This window comes from Pagrus pagrus (assembly GCF_965226575.1).
Source record: "Pagrus pagrus genome assembly, chromosome: 21".
NCBI classification, from domain to species: domain Eukaryota; kingdom Metazoa; phylum Chordata; class Actinopteri; order Spariformes; family Sparidae; genus Pagrus; species Pagrus pagrus.
Window position 1 is genome coordinate 17,099,068 of NC_140208.1, and position 20,107 is coordinate 17,119,174.

Genomic DNA, 20,107 nt, shown 5'->3' on the forward strand with positions numbered 1-20,107 from the left:
TGGAAAAGATAAATATTTTCTGAGTTTGTATTATTACCTCATTTATATTGTAAATGTTATGATAACTCCTTGAGCAAACCCTCCAGTCAGCTCTAGGGTCACGTCACACAGTAACATCTTCATCATGTATACATTACTGTTCTCCCTCTTGGGCATTAAATGCGTCAGCTTGGCCTCAGTTTTCAGTGCAATTCTGATGAATAACAACTTTACATACACACCAAGCCCTCGGGCAAACTCCCATGATATTAGTGCTCTGTTGACCTGCAATTATCTTAAACGTAATCAGGATACATCTGTGTTGTCCTCAACGCCTCCCCGGCCACACTTTCGTAAAGTCCCCTGTACAAATATTTTCCACACCTGATTTTATTACTTCCTCTGTTTCTGTGGTCAAAAATCTTGGTGTAACTTTGGAATGCACTCTCTGACCCTCCGCCCTCTGACGTGCATCAAACACATCACCAAATCATCTTCATACCTGTCACGCCCTCCTCCTTGGTGCATGTGGAGGATGAAAAGACTACAGCGCTGCACTGGCTCCAAAATCTGGTTATAGCTCTCGCCATAGCTCGGTGCATCCAACCTTCTCCACCCCTACACACCTGCTTTAAGTCATACCTGAAACCTCACCTGCCTCAGATGAGCCTGCTGCTTTATAATGTGTAGGCTGTATTATGGATGTGTTATTTTGGCTGTTGTTCTTTGTTGTGAACATTACTGTTATCATCTTTCTTCCCACTGTTATCTCTCATTAGGTGCTGATTTTCTTATCTTGATTTGTAAAATGTCCTTGGTTGACTCAAAAGGCGCTTACAGTATAGTTACAATGTGGTATTGTGACATTTCAGAGGGAAATATTGCACTTTTCACTTCATGTACTACATTTATCTGACAGCCACGGTTATTATTTATATTGCAGATTTACAAGCTAATTAAAAATCGGAGGGTTATCTCAAAACTGTTTCTAGAGAGACATTAAACATTAAACTGACCTATGAGGTGATAACCATAACCATTTGTTATCTATCTGATAATAAACACGTGTGGAAGAGGGTTGTGGTCAGGGCTGTAGTTGACATTGTCATGTCTTCTGTATATCTGTATATATATTTAATGGTATTCTATGGAGGGAGATTATATTGTATATTTCAAAACCTACATTTTGGGAGAAATTTTAGTACATTTAACTTCACTAAATGTATTTAATAGTTTGATTTAGTACTGAGTTTAGAGATTATTAATACAAAATCTAAATTAACAATTACATTATTATATATTATCCTAGGTTGAGATAAGTAATTAAAATAAGGTTTACCTTTACTAGGGGTACACAGTTGTATACATAGTTATGTATTTAACATAACTAATTAAAGTCCAGTTATATAATATTTATAATTATGAAATATGCTATTATTTTACTTTTGGTAGTAAGTGTATTTTGATGTGAATACTTTTGTGCTTTGTACTCAAGTAAGGTTTTTCTTACACTCTAGTATTGCAACTTTTACTGAAGTTAAAGATCTGACTACTTCTTCCACCACCTCATCAACCTAAAAGTGATATTACATAATGAGTGTTGAGTTCATAGCTCCACTTTCCTGAAAAAATCAGTTATTACGGGTAATAAAAACAAAGTTTATGCAACTCTAACTGGAAGAAAACTAGAGGAAGTGGTTGTTGTTGTGCTGTTGACTGATATGACACCCCTCGTCCTTATCTGCATGTATCTCTGACACTGACAGTGCTAGTATTTTTATGAGCTCCACATGATTGAGTGAGAGGAGTCTTGGGAATATAAACAATTGCAGGAAGGTGGGGCATCAGAGGGAAAAAAAATGGGGATGTGCGTATGTCCTATCACCCTAAGAATGTCTTATATACATAACTGTGACCATATCAGAGCACCTAGTCGTAGGCTGTGGTCCATCAGTGGAACATCTCCGTCAAGGTAGATTTATTGCAATTCAGTATGTCAGGGGCAGAAACCAAGTCAGAGGTCTTCACAGTGACAGACATGGGAGAGCCGGCGGCAGAGAGAGACACTAAGACGAACAAGAAGAGAAGCATCTTTGAGCAGTATGTGCAGCCCTGCCTGGCCGAGCTGTTCGGGACAGCCATGTTCGTGTTTGTGGGCTGTGCTTCTGTCGTTGGGAACACGGGAACAGCTGGTATCATCCAGCCTGCTGTGGCACATGGGCTGGCACTGGGAGTGATGATCCAGATTTTTGGGCAAATCAGGTAACGACTGATGATGACATTCAGTGTTGTTGTTGTGTTTTAAATGTTTGATATTGTATGTCAATGGGTTGAAAGATTTTATTGTTTTTACAATATAAGTAAGGTCATGTCGATAATTTAAAGTGGATTTGGCTAGCTTTATTAAAGGGGCACTATGTAGTTTTGGAGACAAAATTCAAAGTCAGAATTTTAATATGTACAATATTAATGAGCTAATAATAACATTTTTTTCCTCATAACTGAGTAAACAAGCTGATCTCAGAGGAAAATAAGGTCCCCAGAACACTGTTTGAAGCTTGAAAGGTGGCAGGGTCCGCCACATATAAACAAGTATGAAATTGTGTTGTCCTTTAAGGTCAGTTTGTTTATTCAGTTTATTCAGTCATGTAAACAAAGAGAGTTTGTTTATTTAGTTTGTTTAGACATAAAAGGCTTAAAATTTCTTCCACAAAACAACATAGTGCACCTTTAAGAAAGTTTGATTAGGTTTTTATCATTTTCCACCTGACTTACTCTATTTGATTACAACAAAGTTTGTACAAACACAAATAATTGTTCAGAAAATCTGTTTATCCAATGCACGATGGATAGGTGCTGTCATTATCAGTTTATAACCTCATTTCAAAGATGTTCAGAGACTAAAGTTCAATATGTTTACTGCAGCGGGGGCCACTTCAACCCTGCGGTGTCTCTGAGTGCCTACATGTGCGGAGGGATGGAGCTTCTTCTGCTTGGGCCCTACGTCGTGGCTCAGATGTTGGGAGGGATGGCTGGAGCTGGTCTGAGCATGGTGAGCAAAACTGTGGACGCCCAAATATGCCAAGAAAAAAAAAAAGAAAAAGAAAAATAACAAAAGTTAGTCATGATAAATATAAAAAATACTCATAGTAAGTTAAATTTTTAATGTTGACCTAGTGATATTAAATTTGACTTACATCTTATTTTAACTTCAATCCAAATGTTAACTTATTATTTCATAAGTTTGACTCACTTGACCAAAATTATAAGGTTCTTTTATTCATTATTCAACAACACAGAGTTGTACATGAAAACTATACAAATGTTTGAGTGTGGAGGATGCTGCTCTGTTGTCTGGTGGTAAGGAAGCGGATTCGTTTGCCAGACGGCAGCTGAGCAAACAGACCTTGGCTTAGTATCTCAAAATCTTAATTTAGCAATTGAAAATGTTGACATATTGTCCCGTAATTCTGACTCAAAATGTTTAACATATCTCATAACTTTGACACAGTAAGGTCAAATATTGGATGATAAATCAATATTTTCACATACTGTCTCATAATGTTGACTTAGTGACTTAAAATTTTGATTTATCTCTTAATTATGCCTCAATCCAAATGTTGACTCATCTCATTTTGACTTAGTAGGTAAAAATTGTGGTACAACGTTCTTTTATTCATCATTCTACATCACAGGACTGGACTAGGACATGCAAGTTGTATTCCCTTTATGGTACTCACAAAAGAAAAACTATAGAAATGGATGAATAAATAATAAATCTCAGAAAAATGATTTTACAGTGGAGTGTGGAGGATGAATTGAGGAGTCCCAAGAAAGAAGCTGCTCTGTAATCTGTTGGTACGGCAGTTGATACTTCTGTATCGTATGTATTATCCGGTAATATTGACTCAAAATTTTCCTTATTTTATAACTTTGACACAGTGAGTTCAAATTTGGATTTATATTCTCATTATCCTGAAAGTTTTTACCCAACAAAACAATAAACAACTAGTATCTTTAGTGGCCTTTAATCCTGATAAAAACTTGCTTTGTTGAGTAGAATAACAATGAAGGCTTAAAAATTAAATGATAACTTTTTTCACTCCAGTCAGGTTCATCATGCGCTGGATGATATATGTTCAATTTGCTGTGATTTCAGGGAGTGTTCCCCCTCAACGCGTCCGATGCTGCCCTTGGAGGCGCCTTTGATGTAACCAACAAAGACCTGGCAGCGGCCACCCTGGCAGAGGTGATAATGACCGCCTTCCTCACCATGGTGGTGTGCATGGGGGCCATCAACGGCCAGACTCGCTCTCCATTGGCTCCTCTCTGCATCGGCCTCACTGTGACAGCCAACATATTTGCTGGGTAAGACCTCAGTAGGGAAGAAGATTATGGACCCATAAGAGTGATGATATTTTATTTTCCAACATGAATGTGTAAAGCAATGGTAGAGCAGCTTGAAATACTAATTCCTTTATTTCTTTCATCCATGTTACACCCATTTAATGCTAAGGCCTGCAGCCCACTATCACATCTCTTACTTTTCTATTTTGGGTGTGTTTGTTGTTAAAAAGGTTGCTGCTACTTTGAAAGTGAGAAGCAGGCTGTCGAGCTGTGTCACTCTGGTCAGCCGCTGTGTTACAGTGTTGTTTGTCCGGCTGTTGTTTCAGAGGCCCGGTGTCTGGAGCCTGCATGAACCCTGCCCGAGCCTTTGGTCCTGCAGTGGTCAACAACCACTGGGACCATCACTGGATATACTGGGTTGGACCTATTTGCGGTGCACTGTGCACCGTCTCCCTCATCAGGTATGTATAGTTAAGAACAAAGTGGCGATTCAGCATTTTCCTCCATGACTTTTCACAGACTTTTTAACATTTTTTTTTTATATGATAAATTCTTGAGTGGGCTAGTTATGTAACACTCAATGTGTAAATGTTAAATGTGGCTTTTGTTTGTTTATGAGAATGAATAATTTAAGTAAATTGCTGTTTAGGTTATAATATATTCTGCAGGGGCAGGATTGCTGTAGAAGCAGAAGTAACCTGACTGGTTGAGTTAAATAAAAATGGGTGGCGCAAGACAAGCAGCTTTTCTTTTTTTCTCTTTAGCAGAACAATGGTCATAATGTCAATAATTCATAATGCGAATCAGGTTGGTTTGGGATGTGCAAACGTTAACAGTGCTAAGTGTTAAGATTGGAGAGAATGAACTTCTCAGTTCACATGACACACTGAAAGGTCAGCTATCTGCTGTAGATATACAGGTGTAAAGATAAGGGGCTGGTTTAAAGCTGAAAGGTGCATTGCCAAATAGATTATTCCTCGAAAGATATTCAGTAGTAACAGCAGCAACCTCCCTCCTCCCTTTTCACTGGACTTCAGTCTAACCTTACACATGGCCAAATAGCTGCGATCCTGTGGCTCCACCCAATGAGCTTTAGCATTACTACAATCTGACCTCCTGCATGACCCCTTTGAGTTAAGACAATGGGGCCATGGCCACAAAAGCCCCCAACGCCTCCTATGTGGCATCAAAACAACCTGACTTGTCAGAGACACTAACAATTGCAGTCATTATAAGTGATTTTAAGGTTTCTTTGTAGTTGTTTAACAACTCTCTGTGGTATTTATTTGTCTCTTGGTTGGTAATTGTAGTTGTTTTGAGTCTCTTTGTAGTCATTTTGAGTTTCTTTGTAGTTGTTTTATGTCCATTTGATGGTTTTTTTTTGTCTCTTTTTCGTTGTTTTGCATCCTTGTTTGATTGCTTTGTATCCAGTCGTGGTCACTGTTTGTATCCTAGTAGTTTTGTTTCTCTTCTGTGTTTTTAAAAAAAAATATTTGTTTTGCATCTCTTTGTATCCATTTTACATATCTTTGTGTTTGTTTCATGTCTTTCATGTCATGTTGAGCATTTGACTAATTCAGTATCACTCTTTTGCAGGCTTGTGTTTGGTGATCATAAAACCCGGGTCGTGTTTAAGTGAACATCTAATTTATTAAAGAGGAAGAAAGAGAGAAGACATCCCGACTGACTTGACAACGGCTTTTGTATTTAAATGTTCATACAATACAACAATTAAACATGTAAAATTTTAATTTGTCGGAAAAATGTGTGCAAATATATATGTCCTTGAACCAGCTGTAATCATTGGCTAAATGACTTGTTTGTATTTTAAGATTCAATAAAGTGTGTGATGATATGATATGGATTTGATTGCTAAGCTTAACTCAGACTTTACTTGTGGGATGATGATGATGCTGGAAGAGGTCCAGAGACATTTGATAATAAATTCCATACATACCATTTCATACAAACGCTCACACTTTCTGTTATCTTTTCAACTGTCAGCTAGTTCTCCTTGTTCTGGTCAAAGTCCCAAATGGAAAACTACGCTTTTATAGCTTTATTACTTAAAAGATGGTGCAAGGACATGGCACTACACTATACAATAAATCTAGATTTGAATCATAAACTGGTGGCCTTCGAGATGCATCTCAAAAGTGCACATATGCATCCTAACAGATGGACGATGATGGTTGTGATAATGATGAATGTGGATCATCAGCAATGTGCACCCACACCAGCCAAGCCACCCACTCTGTGCTGGTAAAAGACAGGTGCAATCATGCAGAAAGTGAATATAACAGTATTTGTTTCATTAAAGATGTATGATAAAATGCATAATGCACTATTTGAATATGTTTGAATATAAATAAAAGGTACACATTTTAATAAAGAGGGGACGAAACACCAAGTGTGAGGCCACTAGAAGCCTCCAGAGGGACGAGGACAGTTCCTACAAAAGATATTCCTTTATTTGGTGCCTGTTGGATGAAATATTCAGAATATCATACCACAATATAAAAATATTCCATAAAAAGTAAAGTAAAAGATGTGCTTTCAAAGGCTTAGTTAAGTCAAAGCACAAAGGTATTATCAGGAAAAAATGTATCAAAAGTAGAAGTAATAAGTACTTGTATGTTTTATGACACACGTGTATTTTATTATTGGGTCATTACTGTATCAATGATGCAATAATGTGTGACTGGCCTTTTACTGTCACAGTTGGTTGAGGTGGAGCTAGTTTGGGCAGTATGTCATCTGCAAAACTCACCAATTATTAAACCCGACTGTCTACAACTGGGTTCTAAAAGTTTTTCATTTAAACAAATGAAATAATAAGTGCAATTAAATATTTAAAAGTTTGTTTTTCATTGTTTCATTGTTCATTGTTTTTTTTCAGCCTGTAAGAGGGGTAAATGAGCCACGTTGCTGCACTACAATTATGAAAACGGAAACTTCATTTTAAACTGTTACAAATAATATTTAACTTGAGGCCATAGACCCAATTATAGTCTAAAATAGCTTGATAAGAATGAATAAAGTTGCATGAACAACAAATACTCAAGTATAGTACAAGTACCTCAAAACCATACCTTGTCTTCAAAGTCAACAACAATGTAAAATACTACACTACAAGATAAAGTCATGCACTTAAGTAAAAGTACTCGAGTATTATCATCATTAAAATGTACTTAGATTATCAAAAGTAAAAAATACTCATTCTGCGGAACATATGACATCATCAGATTGTAGATAACACTGATGAGGCAATGTATGAGTAGTATTGTAATGTGGTCACTACATCTAACAACTTAGTGCGCCCTTATGTTGTGTAATTGATTACTATGGGTCAGCCTGTCCAAAAGGTGAAGAGATAAACCTGTGGGGTCATGAGATGATTAATGGTAAAGGTACCAAGGTTCAACTTGTATTCACAAGGTTTTTATTATAAAGTCTTTATCAGCTAAGTAAAATTTAACCACAGCTGTCAATTACATAAATGTAATGGAGTAAAAAGTACATGTCCCACATATAGTAGTACAATAGAAGGATGAAGAAGCGTGAAAATGTAAAGATGCAGTTAAAATCATACTTAAAGCAGCTACAAAGAACTTGTATTATTTGTTGACTCTGGCGCCCCCTGTGGACAAAAGTGATATTAGAACTATCGCCTTGGTAAATGTCTTAATCTGACCAGCACATACATTTGTTTCTTAAGCAAGTGAAAGCAAGACGCAGCGTCTTTTTAACACTATTTTTCTTCTTCAAACACAACTGTTTGTCGGGGTGCATTGCTTTCAGTTGAAAGATTGAACTGTAATATGACAATGGTGAAACAAAGTAAATTTTGTTTTAGTGCCATACCCCCAGACTACAGAGTAACTTCTTTCCCTTAGGCTGTGGCACCCCTTGATTTATCTGAAGCATACATTTAAAAAAAAATAATTTTATAAAGAATAACTATAGTAAGTCTATAATAATAGCCAATATTCTTGCTGATGGTCTTGTTTGCTTGTGTGGGTCAAATAGAGGCACGAGTATTAAATTGAGAGTGTTTCTTATCAAATTACAGTACGACAAAATGTACTTGATAAATATACTTATATGTATGTACATATAAAATGTAAAAGTACTCAATATAAAGATAATCTCATAATAATTTGTATAACTTGATTGAAACACACTTAGGTACCTTGAATGTAGAGTGTGCAAAGACAATAGCACATATTGAGTAGTGTAGTCTATGGTCCAGGTCTGTCTTATCTACATAGGCTACTGTGCATCCAAGCAACGAAACAATGACGATCAGTAAAGTGCACTTCTTGATCCTTCCAACCCTCGTGACTGAGGTCAACCGTGATCAGCTCGTGTTTTGTTTTGAACTTGATTAACCCTTTTACAAAAGGTCCCTTTGAGGACTCCTTTAAGGCCTGGATTGACCTGGCCTCACTCCATCTGAGGACGATGCTGGGAAGGTGTCAAAGGACCTGTTTAGGGCGAGGACTGTATTGATATATGCTTCACCTTTGATGTTTTATGACCTGTGGCGCAATTCAGGTTCAGTGTCCCAGCTGCTGGTGATGATTATAAATAACCGCAACACCTCGCTGCACACTTGACTTTGTCCACACACTGAGTCGGGTGCAGGTGCAGAGCAAACAGAAGTCTCATCCGGGCAGAAATCAAAGGAGCATCAATGGGAGTTGAGAAAATGGAAATGGAAATGGAAGACACAGACTCTGCTCTGTTGGAGAAGGGCAAGAAGCCCCCTGTGTCCAAACCTCCCAACAAGTACGAGATGCTGATCCAGCCCTGCATGGCCGAGATAGTGGGGACCATGTTCTTCGTTTTCATTGGCTGTGTGTCCGTGATCGAGAATGTGCCAGCGGCTGGACGGCTGCAGCCAGCCCTGGTGCACGGACTGGCTGTGGCAGTGATGGTGGCGGTCATGGATAACATCAGGTAGGCAGTTTGTGTATCATGCATTTGCTGTATAATAATCTGAATCATATCGTTTGAGTACGATTCGAAATCTCAACTTTCCCCCTTCCTCTAGCGGCTCTCATTTTAACCCTCCCTTCACCATTGCCATCTACCTGTGTGGAGGCATCAAGCTGACGACGATGGCACTCTACCTGATCAGCCAGCTGATTGGAGGAGTGCTGGGAGCCGGGATGGCCAAGGTCGGGTGAACATTAACTGCACAATATTCTGAAAGTGTTTTTGACTCTATTACACACGTACAACGCAACACACAAACAACACAACACAACAACAACTGATTGAGTGTAACAGATAAACAAATAAAACCTGAAAGATAATCCTTACGATACGTTTCCATAGATGATGACCCCTGCAGATCGCTACCTGAACGCCACAGGAGCAGCGTTCGACATCCTCAAGTCGGAGAGCCAGCTGTACGGAGCCATCTTTGGGGAGGTTGCCATGACTTGCTTGGTCACCATGGTGGTGCTGCTGGTGGCAGTCAACAGCAAGACGAAGACTCCGCTGGCCCCTTTCCTCGTGGGCTGCACCGTCATCATTAACATCCTGGCAGGGTGAGCTGAAAGGCTGATGGTCATGATGTTTATTGTGCTTAACCGTGTTAAACATTTACACAGAACTGGATTACAAAGCAGCCAGCTGACACTGTCAGTGCCATGGTTTCTCTGATCCAGCATAACGCTCCTTTCAAAGTAAAAGAAAGTTTCAAAATAAAGTTTCCCAACATGAAAAAGTGACATCGGAGTTTATCACGGCGAGCTTTTGAAGTTTCTTTTACGCCAAAACATGAAAGACATTAAAGGTGAAGTGACGCATGTTCACTTTTTATCTATATTTTTATTGCGGTTGTATTGATGTTGTAACTTCCTAAGAAAAATAGTTAATTGTTGAGTCTCATCCAAAGATCGTAAAATACTGACGCTTTGGGTCGGACGCCAACCGGATCAAAGATATTTGACCTGATCAAACTGATCCTTCTCCAGGAAGTTACATTTCCTTGTTTTATTTTTATCAGGAATATATTTGCTGTTTGATAATTGTATTAATTTGATGTGTTTTTTTCCGCAAATGTATGCACTTTTCATTTATTTCAGAATATAATTATTTCCAAAACTTATTTTGATTCTGCTCCACCACGGTTTCGTTCAAGTGGTGTAACCATAAAAAAAATCACTTTAACCGGACTTACTGCTATGAAAAGATATATTTTTTAAAAATGACTACATTATTATTTTTTGACAGTTTTGCTGCTAAAGTTTTATTGCGCTTTACTGTGTCATTTATTCTACCCTGTGTTTTATCTCGACCCTGAGTTTGTGATAAAGTTAGGACTGAGACCTGAGACATAGATTAAAAAAATAAAAATAAAATAATAATAATAATTTTACTTCTATTTTTTCTTGCAGGGGGGATATATCAGGAACGTGTCTGAACCCTGCCAGAGCTTTCGGTCCGGCTTTGATGACCAACTACTGGACCTACCACTGGGTCTACTGGGTGGGACCCATAGGAGGAGGTCTGGTGGCCGCTGCCCTGGTCAGGTAAGCCTCGACAGGATGTTGGGATGTCGCAACTGAATTAATAAATAAATAAAATGAGCGATAACGGTCATAATGTCTCTCTTCTATTGCAGGATCATTCTCGGCGATGATAAGTTACGAGTCATTATGAAATAATAACAGCCCCTGTTGCGTGTTTATTGTCCTGCAGACGACACTAAACCTGTGAACACTATCTATCTTTTATGATGTACTGCACTTTTCTTTCTTCCATGTCAAACTGTGTGACAATTATGTGAATTTTTCATATGAAATAAAGATGAAAACACATTAATACTCTCTTCATTTATTCCTCTGCCCATAAAGCAGTAAAAAAATAAATAAAAGCATGTAGACATGAAACTGTTACTTGTGCATGTGTGAAGTGATGCCAGGAGAAGTAAAAGACACAAGTGAGTCAGGCTTTCTACTGCATGCAGTTTATTCTTTCATTTGTCACCATGGGTTACACCATGGTGGCAGACCTCATGCCACACTGCGGGCAGCCTAGCGGTATTTCTCAGAGAGAGCCAGGGCCAAGGCGACCAGGAATTTATCCAAGGCGACGTGGGCCTCTGGGGTGAAGTCTTGGGGGAACTTGATGGAGATGACCACAAGGATGCAGTGGGACAGGAGCTGCGGATGACGGGAAATAATTGGATCAAAAAATATATATGTAGGTTTAGTTTATATAACTTGAATTGGAAAAAGTCGGTTATATCCACTGTCCTCCCATTAAAACTTAAAATGCCAATGTAGTGCAGAACATGCTCCGAGGCCAGCATCACAAAACTGGTGAGTCAGATTTGGAAAACAAAGAAATTAAGATATTAAAGCTGCAATTTCTGCGGCGGGAGTGCGTAATTTGTGCGTAAACCAGTCATAGTGAGATCCAGATCCTCGACACATATCCTGCACTGTACGACCATATCATAATGTAGGTCTACGTGGTGTCAGACGACCCCCGTCTCACCTTGAAGTTGGCGGGGTCCACCCTCAACTGGAAGGCGTGCTGCTCGCTGAGATCCAGCAGGCCTTGGGTCAGGTTGTCGATCTTGGACACAGCCAGGGCGACTCCACCCATCACCCTCTTTCCGTGCGCCTTGACGTTGGCAGAGCCGGGATTCAGGTCCGGCCAGTGGGAGAAGTAAGTCTTGCTTTGCGGATAGACGGTGAGCATCCTGCGGAGGAGGAGACCAATGACACATGTTTACTACTGTCTCGCTAATGTTACGACGTTTAATGGTTGATCTGCATTAATATCCACACAGAGGGCGCTCCAGTGGCGCAATCGGTCAGCGCGCGGTACTTATAAGACAGTAACCTGCAGAGTGATGCCGAGTTAGAGTTCGAGCCTCACCTGGAGCACGAGCTGTTCTTTGGTCGTTGACGTGAGTAAATGACGACGCTCCATTAAAAAATCAACTCTATAATCTGTGTACATTTGTGCTATCATTAAAGATTCACATGAGCTACTTTGTATTAAAATGAGTAAATGCAACAACTAATTGATTATTTGTCATCTATTAAATGAATCCAAAGCTATTTAATCAGTTAATCGTTTTGAGTGTTTTTTTTTAAGAAAAACAATATTCAAAATTCTCTGATTCCAGCTGGTTAAATGTGAATATTTTCTGGTTTCTTGAAGACGTCATCTTGGACTTTGGGAAACAGCGATCGAGATTTTCCACCATTTTATAGACAAAAACCAAATCGATTAATTGAGAAAGTAATCGACAGATTAAGTGATAATTAAACATAATTTTTAATTTAGATTAAGAACAGATTAGTTTTCAATCTTGAACTTTTAGACAGGTTTATCGCTCGTGTTTTTTGTTTTTTATTTAAAGGGCACTACGTAGGTTTAGAGAAGAAATTCAAACATATATACATGCATAATGCATATATAACATATAATGTGCATTTTAATATTACAATATTAATGAGATAATAATACAAACTCAGAAATATCTATTTTTTCCACAAGTGAGTAAACAAGCTGTAAAACAGTATGAAATTGTGTTGTTCTTTAAGGTCAGTTTGTTTATTCAGCTTATTCAGTCATTAAAACGAATTTCGTCCCCAAAACTACATAGTGCTCCTTTAGATTGGTTGCATTCAATTTGTTGCACCAGAAACTAAACTTTTAAATCAAATTGATGCGAGAATATCACGTTAATATCAGTGATAGGCGTTATATTTCCTCAATTAAACAGCTAAACGGCTGTAAAATAAATGAATACATGAAGTAAAAGCGCGCCATGAACTACTCACCTGCTAAGAGCGTCAGCCCCAATAGCATCAGCCGACTTGGAGATTTTGGCCCACAGGGCCTTGACGGTAGCCTTGTCTTTCTCAGTCAAACTCATCTTGGTTCTCTCTTTGCACCTGGATCGGATGGTGATCTCAGGGCCGGGCCTCTGCTTAAATTCAGTTGGCTGGAGAGTCACACCCACCCCAGGGAGGCCAGGCCAACTCGGCTGACGCAGGTCAGGTGGCCTGATGCCAGTGAGGGGCGCTATCAGCTGCTCCCATCAGGGGCTTCAGTTGGCATGAATCAGCTCGTGTAATGTGTAAGAGTCCTCACCCCACATGTTGTCTTATGGTCTGTTAGTAGAAGTTTGGGGAGGTGACGGAGGGCATCTCAGGTCACAGGCTGGAGGGTTAATATCACCAAACCTGACCTGAGAAACAGATCGTAACAATTGTCAACAAAGACATACGCAAGACTTTATTTCAAGAAAAGAGCAGTCACTTTTATGAACTTCCTTCTAATAATTTAGTTGAGTTTTTTTAATTTGATTTAAACAATTTTCGCAAAACATTTAAAGCAGAAAGTCAGAAAAAAACGACGGGTCATCTAAGGATACAAACAATCAGTCGAAAGCACATCCGGCTTCATCATCAAACAGACGAAAACATTTATTTATTTCGTCTTTTTTGTCCCGCAAAGAAAAGGCATTGACTCGATGAAAATTTCCTACAAAATAAAAGCCTAATTAAGTCTATAAATCTAAGCGCGCTGCAGCTGTGAAAGCCCTCCAGGATTTATCAGTGATTTATTTTTTAATTCGGCATTTCTTGGCTCCGGCCATTAATTTTTTTTTCCTATCAAGGGGGCGAAATAGCGCTCAGCAGCTTTATCACCAGCCTCAAGTATTTTCTTAATCAAAACATATGTGAGTTTTGGCAGTGTGTGTCTGGGCGGAGGGGGCGCTGCTGCAGATAACACCAGTGTGGCTCCACAGATAACGCACACACTGGCACCAAACACTGTCGCAGCGCTTGGCAAAGTCAGTGACATCTGACATCTGGTCTCATAGCACACACACTTATTATAATTTATTGGAAACTAGGATTGTTGTCATAACTGTTGTTACTCAAGCATAGTGCTGACAAAAGCTGTTTATTTATTTATTTAGGGTGGATGGATGGATGGATAGATGGATGGAAGGTTTTCTGTTGCTTTCAATAAAATATCAACACGTGCTAATTTAACCAATAATGACTGATGGATATCAATATGGTCCCTTAAAGGTGCACTATGTAGTTTTGGGGAAGAAGAGAAATATCTTATTGTATGCCTAACCATACTAAATAAACAACCCATCTTTGTTTTCATGACTGAATAAACTGAATAAACAAGCTGACCTTAAAGGACACCACAAGTTCATACTGTTTTACTTTGTTTATATGTGGCGGACCCTGCCACCTTTCTAGCTTCAAACAGTGCTCTGACGATCTTATTTTCCTCTGAGAACAGCTTGTTTATTCAGTTACAGAAAAAATAGATATTTCTGAGTTTGTATTATTACCTCATTAATATTGTAAATATTAACATGAGTTTGAATTTCTTCTCTAAAACTACATAGTGCCCCTTTAAGTAGTGCTTGATTTAAACATGGCTCATGCTGATCAAATACATGTAATAATGCAGAAAGTATCATGAATTCCTTTTGCTCACCATAAACAAAATGGTCGTGCATAGTTCACACACTCAATCAACAGTTAATTTATGTCTAAACAAACTAAATTAATTTTTTAAATTAATTTTCATGACTGAATAAACAAACTGACCTTAAAGGACAGCACAAATTCATACTTTAAAAAATACATTTGGCGGACCCTGCCACTCTTCGCTTCTGTTGACCTTATTTTCCTCTGAGAACAGATGTTCACTCAGTTCTGGAAACAATAAATATTTCTGCGTCTGTATTATGGCCTCATTAATATAACACCTCAAAACACTGACATTCTGAGTTTGAATTTCTTGTCCAAAAACTACATAGTGCCCCTTTAATGACTGAAAAGCTGCTGCTTTAAATGCAATAACTGATTAAATAAAATAAGAGAACCAAAAGTAGGGAGAGAGTTCAGGGCACAGTTACTGTCCTGACTGCTGAAATCAAGCCCAGTCCTGCAGGTTAACAGGAGCTGGAGGAACTCTGGAGAGATTTTCACAAGGATAACGTCTTAAAAACTGGAAAACTACAATTTAGAAAAGAGTCCTTGTGTGAAGTTGTACCTATGTAGATGATTCATTTGATTTAATAATACAAAGAAAATGACTTAAAGAAAGAGTTCAAACTTGCAGCTGCACAGGAACCTGTGACAGTAAATTAAATGTATCCCAATCAACAGATTGCCTAATTAACTGCTTTCTGTTCAAGTTAAATCTGAATATTAATAAACTATATAAAAAATATTCCAGACACTTCTGACGGAGGTGTGACGTTTATCTCACACGCTTTATCTCCAGCCTATCACAGCGGACCTCTCCTTCAGGGCGGGGGCAGCTGCGGCGCGGTTAAATAGACCCCGGGGGTTCAGTTGACCCACTATTCCGCTTGTTTTCTTTTTTTCCTCCAAGCGAAAAACAAATCAAACCAGATCCACCATGGTCGTGTGGTCCGAGCAGGAGCTTAGCACCATCAACAGCATCTTCTCCAACCTGGACTATGAGGACATCGGTCCCAAGGCTCTGTGCAGGTACACCCCTCCTGACATACAGCAGATATGAGTTGTAGAAGTTGAGATTCATCTTCTGCAGCATCCATCAGAATCCATCCCCCGTCTCTTCTCCTCTTCCAGGTGTCTGATCGTCTACCCCTGGACCCTGAGGTATTTCGGCGCCTTCGGTAACCTCTACAACGCCGAGGCCATCAAGAGCAACCCGAACATCGCAGCCCACGGCATCACGGTGCTGCACGGCCTGGACCGGGCCGTGAAGAACATGGACAAGATCAAGGCCACCTACGCCGAGCTGAGCGTGCTGCACTCCGAGAAGCTGCACGTCGACCCCGACAACTTCAAAGTAAAATAAACCCGCCAGATTTCATACTGCAGTTGTTCCATGTCAATGTAAATATGACACAGAATACATATATGCAAGACATCTAATGTTTGTTTTTTTCCCTTAGCTGCTCTCTGACTGCCTGACCATCGTCATCGCCGCCAAGATGGGCAAGGACTTCACCGCCGAGACCCAGGCCATCTTCCAGAAGTTCCTGGCCGTGGTGGTGTCTGCTCTGGGAAGGCAGTACCACTAAAGCCAGCAGCCTCCTCACCTGGACGCATGAAGGAGCTCTCACCTCTGTTTTCCATGTGTTATGTGTCTCCTCCATAAAAAAAAATAAATAAAGGCCCACTGAAGTAAAGCTCATTTGTCGTTCGCGTTTTCTTTCTTTTACGCGTGCGTAATTACGCACAGCCATCTGGTAGGCTACTGATTGAAAATGAAAGACCCTTATAAGAAATTGGCATTATAGATATTCGACGTTATTCAAATGAGGACATGAATTGAGTGAATGATAAAGTGATGGTGACCTACAGCTAACATGAGTCTGTAGCACTTTGGATTTCCTGAGTTACTCTCCTGTTAGGGTGGTTGTTAGATCATCAGGGCTGACATAAGAGTTCAGATGAAGAGACATTTTTTAAATGATATTTAACCAGTGGCAGACTCAGGATGTTTGTGGGGTAGGGGCAAAATATTATTTGGGCACCAGCTGTGGCTTTGGGGTGGGGCGCCCTAGAGGGCACTTTATTATGTATTTATCTGCCATTCTCACATCCAAGAGGGCACTTGCGCAGTGGTAATGTTTTTGAACATGGGTGCACCAGTGTCTTCAATATGATTTGCGCAATGAAATGTGGAGATCAGTATGGTCAGAGTAGATAATAAGGCGGGAGAAGAATTGCACCACAGAGTCGACAGTACAAAAATATAATAATAATGCTGACCGACCAAGTAACAGTCATCCATTACATCTACAACAGCATGTTAATCAAACAATGGCAATGTTACTGTACATCCCCGGTTCAGTTCAGAGTCAGCTGTCCTCATTTTATCAACATTTCTTGGTGCAAGTCATTTTTCAGAACATTTTTTAACAATTTATGCTTAAAAAGAAAAGAAAAAGTGATGGGGGCAAAATTGGCCATTTCAAAAAGTGGTGGGAACGCAGCGTCCCCAAAATGCAGGGTGTTATCATGAATTTCTTTCTCTTGAAGTTACTATGACTTTATGTGATCAGTTCACACTTAACAGATGATCAGTCAAGAAGTGATGATTCTCAGTTGCTTGATATCTGCGCAGGCGCCAACGCATTATATATATATATAATCAAGCACTACTTAAATGGGCGCTATGTAGTTTTGGAGAAGAAATTCAAACTCAGTATTGTAGTATTTATAATATTAATGTGGTAATAATACGAAAGGTGGCACATATAAACAAAGTAAAACAGTATGAAATTGTGTTGTCCTTTAAAGAGAGTTTGTTTAATAAGTTTGTTTAAAATCAGTTAATAAAGATCTTTCTCCTCCAATAAAATGTCTTCCCCAAAACTACTTAGTGCTCCTTTAATTTTATGATTTGTACATTCATATTTACTGACAATTAGGTATTACTGTAAAAACAAATAAAAAGGCAGCAGCATGCAGACAGTGGTGATGCATTTATGGTCAAACAGTTCCAAACCCTGGTTAATATGTTTTATTATGTGACCAGAATTCAATTATAACTTCTACACCCCTGTAATAAAACTAAACAATGAGCTAGCATGTCGTTTCGAGCATTTAGCCTACACAAAGGGCACCTATCGTGTTTTATCTCCCCAAGTCCATCGGTGTACATAACAAATTCAGACTTTGCTATCTTGAGCTGAGTTGACTGAGTCCTGAGGTCTTCTTTTTCCGTGACGCTTGAACTCATCTCGCACTTGTATTATCTCAGGCTGCAGCTCAAACCTGATAAGAGCTCAGACACCCAACCATGCCTCAGTTTGAAGAGTGGTCAAAGTGACATGAGGACACCTGACAGGATGACATGACCTAATTTACGCCCAAACAACTGAGTGTGATCAGCTCCAAACAGACGCAGAAACCAGGACGTATGAGAGTATTGTTTGCCGTGTCACCTGTTTGTAGTTATGATTTTATATTAATGAATTATTTGAAAACCATAGATCGACCTTCACAGTTGTTGCTGGTGTCCACGCATGATATCAAATATAGAAGATAAAACAGCTTCAACACAAGCCAAGTACATTTCTAATCATTTTATTGTAAAAATTTGTCTCTGAAACTGTCAGAAATTGTTAAAAAATAATAATAGCAACAGGAATTAAAAAAAGAGCTCAAAGACAGAAATACTGGCACACTTAGTATCTACAGCTGATTGGATGAAGGACCTCAGACATGACCTCTTGGCCCCGCCCACTCAGACTGGCCTGAGGTCTTTTTTCCAACAAGCAGGCTGTGAGGCAGTGCTCCAGAAACACTGTGCAGCTGCTTATTGAAACCAGCAGGGGGCGTCATATGACAGAGGAAGAGGCATCAGCAAACAGTGTGTGACTCTGTGTTTGATTGTTACCTCTGTCTATGGATTCACTCCTATAGCACCTTGAGAAGCATCAGCTGTCCGTTGCATTTCATCACCACACACAGCTCCACATTAAATCTGACCTCTTTCATCACCTGTAACAGCTCTGTGTTTCATTTTATCTCATTTCAGAACCACAGACAGCTCCACATTAAAATGTCCATTTTATTTTAGCACCACAGACAGCTCCACAGTTGATGTTGCTTGAGTTCAGCATCACAGAAAGCTCTGTTAGTTACAGTACTCAAAGTGAGTCGGGGTACTGGTGTTGATATGGGTTCATCCATGCAGGTGCACGTAGTTGGGCATCAGGAACAGCTCTGATCTCACTCACGCTGGCGTCTTTCAGCACCAGAGCTGGATCACTTTTTGTCACAATTTTATTTCAGGACCAGAGAAACACTTCGACTGTATTTGTTTGATTGTGTTTATAAATTCTGCAACAGCGCCACCACTTGGTAAAATGTTGTAACACAAAATAATACAATCTTTCATCAGCAAAGTGAATTCTTACCCACCCCTTAATACAAACCCTCCACCCCACACCCATCTTATCCAATCCCATCCCATCTAATGGATGTTCATGAGGTATGGCATTGTAAAATGGACTCCAGCAATAACTGAAGATTAACAGCATTAACTTTGGACATCAACTCATGGTGACAGCCTGGCTCTAAACATGGTAATGCTGGTCCGTCAGTCAGTTGACCACTTTTCTGAAATATCTCAACAACTACTGAATGGAAAGAAATTTGGTGCAGACACTCATATTCCTCTGAGGATTATCTGTGTTATATTTGATGCCCAAAATGTCAACCAGTATTTGTTTTATGACTAAATACCTGCTTAACTAAGGACAATCACAATGATCTGAGCTTCTGGTTTATAAGTACTAGCGTAAATATAACATGCTAACAGGCTAAACTGGGATGGTAAACATGGTCAACATTACACCCAGGGTTCAAGGTATAATCTGAGCTTTGTGGGCGTCTCTAAATAAACTAACCCTGAACCTAACAAACGTTTAGGGGGGACATAGCGGCTGATCAGGCCTTTTAGAGACACAGGGTGATGTAGTACATCTCAGTAGTGCTATCTAACATTAAGTAGGGGAACATAATGAAAGAACAAGCCCTTCATATGTCTGTGTAACAATTGTAATTTTTAAAGTGGAAACTAAAGCTGTAAGCTGATCATATTCGAGCAAAAAAAAAAAAATTACAACATTTATCTCAGAAATGTTGACTACAATCAACCTGATGACTCATGGTGTGATGTCAGAATGGTCAGCAGGACGTCATTTAGTTAATTAATGCATAAAAACATGTAAAACACATAAAACACAACAACAGGA

General features: G+C 39.3%; 4 protein-coding genes across 4 annotated transcripts; 3 read left to right on the forward strand and 1 right to left on the reverse strand.

The window, feature by feature from the left end:
- The first annotated feature begins 1,925 nt into the window (after nucleotides 1-1,925).
- Nucleotides 1,926-6,181, forward strand: aqp8a.1 (aquaporin 8a, tandem duplicate 1). Its single transcript, XM_084341820.1, has 5 exons — nucleotides 1,926-2,241; nucleotides 2,905-3,031; nucleotides 4,139-4,347; nucleotides 4,653-4,787; nucleotides 5,923-6,181. Exons 1-5 carry the CDS (start codon nucleotides 1,973-1,975, stop codon nucleotides 5,963-5,965), a joined length of 783 nt encoding a protein of 260 aa, XP_084197946.1. The 5' UTR covers nucleotides 1,926-1,972; the 3' UTR covers nucleotides 5,966-6,181.
- Nucleotides 6,182-8,867: 2,686 nt separating this feature from the next.
- On the forward strand, nucleotides 8,868-11,123 carry aqp8a.2 (aquaporin 8a, tandem duplicate 2). The gene is made up of 5 exons (XM_084342165.1): nucleotides 8,868-9,288; nucleotides 9,383-9,509; nucleotides 9,670-9,884; nucleotides 10,737-10,871; nucleotides 10,964-11,123. Exons 1-5 carry the CDS (start codon nucleotides 9,023-9,025, stop codon nucleotides 11,004-11,006), a joined length of 786 nt encoding a protein of 261 aa, XP_084198291.1. The 5' UTR covers nucleotides 8,868-9,022; the 3' UTR covers nucleotides 11,007-11,123.
- Nucleotides 11,124-11,286: 163 nt separating this feature from the next.
- On the reverse strand, nucleotides 11,287-13,265 carry hbae5 (hemoglobin, alpha embryonic 5). The gene is made up of 3 exons (XM_084342684.1): nucleotides 13,143-13,265; nucleotides 11,842-12,049; nucleotides 11,287-11,504 (listed from the first exon to the last, which is right to left on the reverse strand). The coding sequence occupies exons 1-3, from the start codon at nucleotides 13,235-13,237 to the stop codon at nucleotides 11,376-11,378; spliced, it is 432 nt and encodes a 143-aa protein (XP_084198810.1). The 5' UTR covers nucleotides 13,238-13,265; the 3' UTR covers nucleotides 11,287-11,375.
- A 2,454-nt stretch (nucleotides 13,266-15,719) lies between these two features.
- On the forward strand, nucleotides 15,720-16,519 carry LOC311250456 (hemoglobin subunit beta-1-like). The gene is made up of 3 exons (XM_084342151.1): nucleotides 15,720-15,857; nucleotides 15,960-16,182; nucleotides 16,289-16,519. The coding sequence occupies exons 1-3, from the start codon at nucleotides 15,766-15,768 to the stop codon at nucleotides 16,415-16,417; spliced, it is 444 nt and encodes a 147-aa protein (XP_084198277.1). The 5' UTR covers nucleotides 15,720-15,765; the 3' UTR covers nucleotides 16,418-16,519.
- Nucleotides 16,520-20,107: the final 3,588 nt, after the last annotated feature.

Bases quoted from the DNA above. Each gene is read 5' to 3' on its own strand.
- aqp8a.1 (XM_084341820.1), top strand. From the start codon at position 1,973: ATGTCAGGGGCAGAAACCAAGTCAGAGGTCTTCACAGTGACAGACATG. The intron at 3,032-4,138 runs GTGAGCAAAACT...CTGTGATTTCAG, and splicing joins CTGGAGCTGGTCTGAGCATG to GGAGTGTTCCCCCTCAACGC. The intron at 4,788-5,922 runs GTATGTATAGTT...ACTCTTTTGCAG, and splicing joins TGCACCGTCTCCCTCATCAG to GCTTGTGTTTGGTGATCATA.
- hbae5 (XM_084342684.1), bottom strand. From the start codon at position 13,237: ATGAGTTTGACTGAGAAAGACAAGGCTACCGTCAAGGCCCTGTGGGCC. The intron at 12,050-13,142 runs GTGAGTAGTTCA...CCTCCTCCGCAG, and splicing joins GGGGCTGACGCTCTTAGCAG to GATGCTCACCGTCTATCCGC. The intron at 11,505-11,841 runs GTGAGACGGGGG...CGTCATCCGCAG, and splicing joins TGGACCCCGCCAACTTCAAG to CTCCTGTCCCACTGCATCCT.
- LOC311250456 (XM_084342151.1), top strand. From the start codon at position 15,766: ATGGTCGTGTGGTCCGAGCAGGAGCTTAGCACCATCAACAGCATCTTC. The intron at 15,858-15,959 runs GTACACCCCTCC...CTCCTCTTCCAG, and splicing joins GGTCCCAAGGCTCTGTGCAG to GTGTCTGATCGTCTACCCCT. The intron at 16,183-16,288 runs GTAAAATAAACC...TTTTTCCCTTAG, and splicing joins TCGACCCCGACAACTTCAAA to CTGCTCTCTGACTGCCTGAC.
- aqp8a.2 (XM_084342165.1), top strand. From the start codon at position 9,023: ATGGGAGTTGAGAAAATGGAAATGGAAATGGAAGACACAGACTCTGCT. The intron at 9,289-9,382 runs GTAGGCAGTTTG...CCCTTCCTCTAG, and splicing joins GCGGTCATGGATAACATCAG to CGGCTCTCATTTTAACCCTC. The intron at 9,510-9,669 runs GTCGGGTGAACA...ACGTTTCCATAG, and splicing joins TGGGAGCCGGGATGGCCAAG to ATGATGACCCCTGCAGATCG.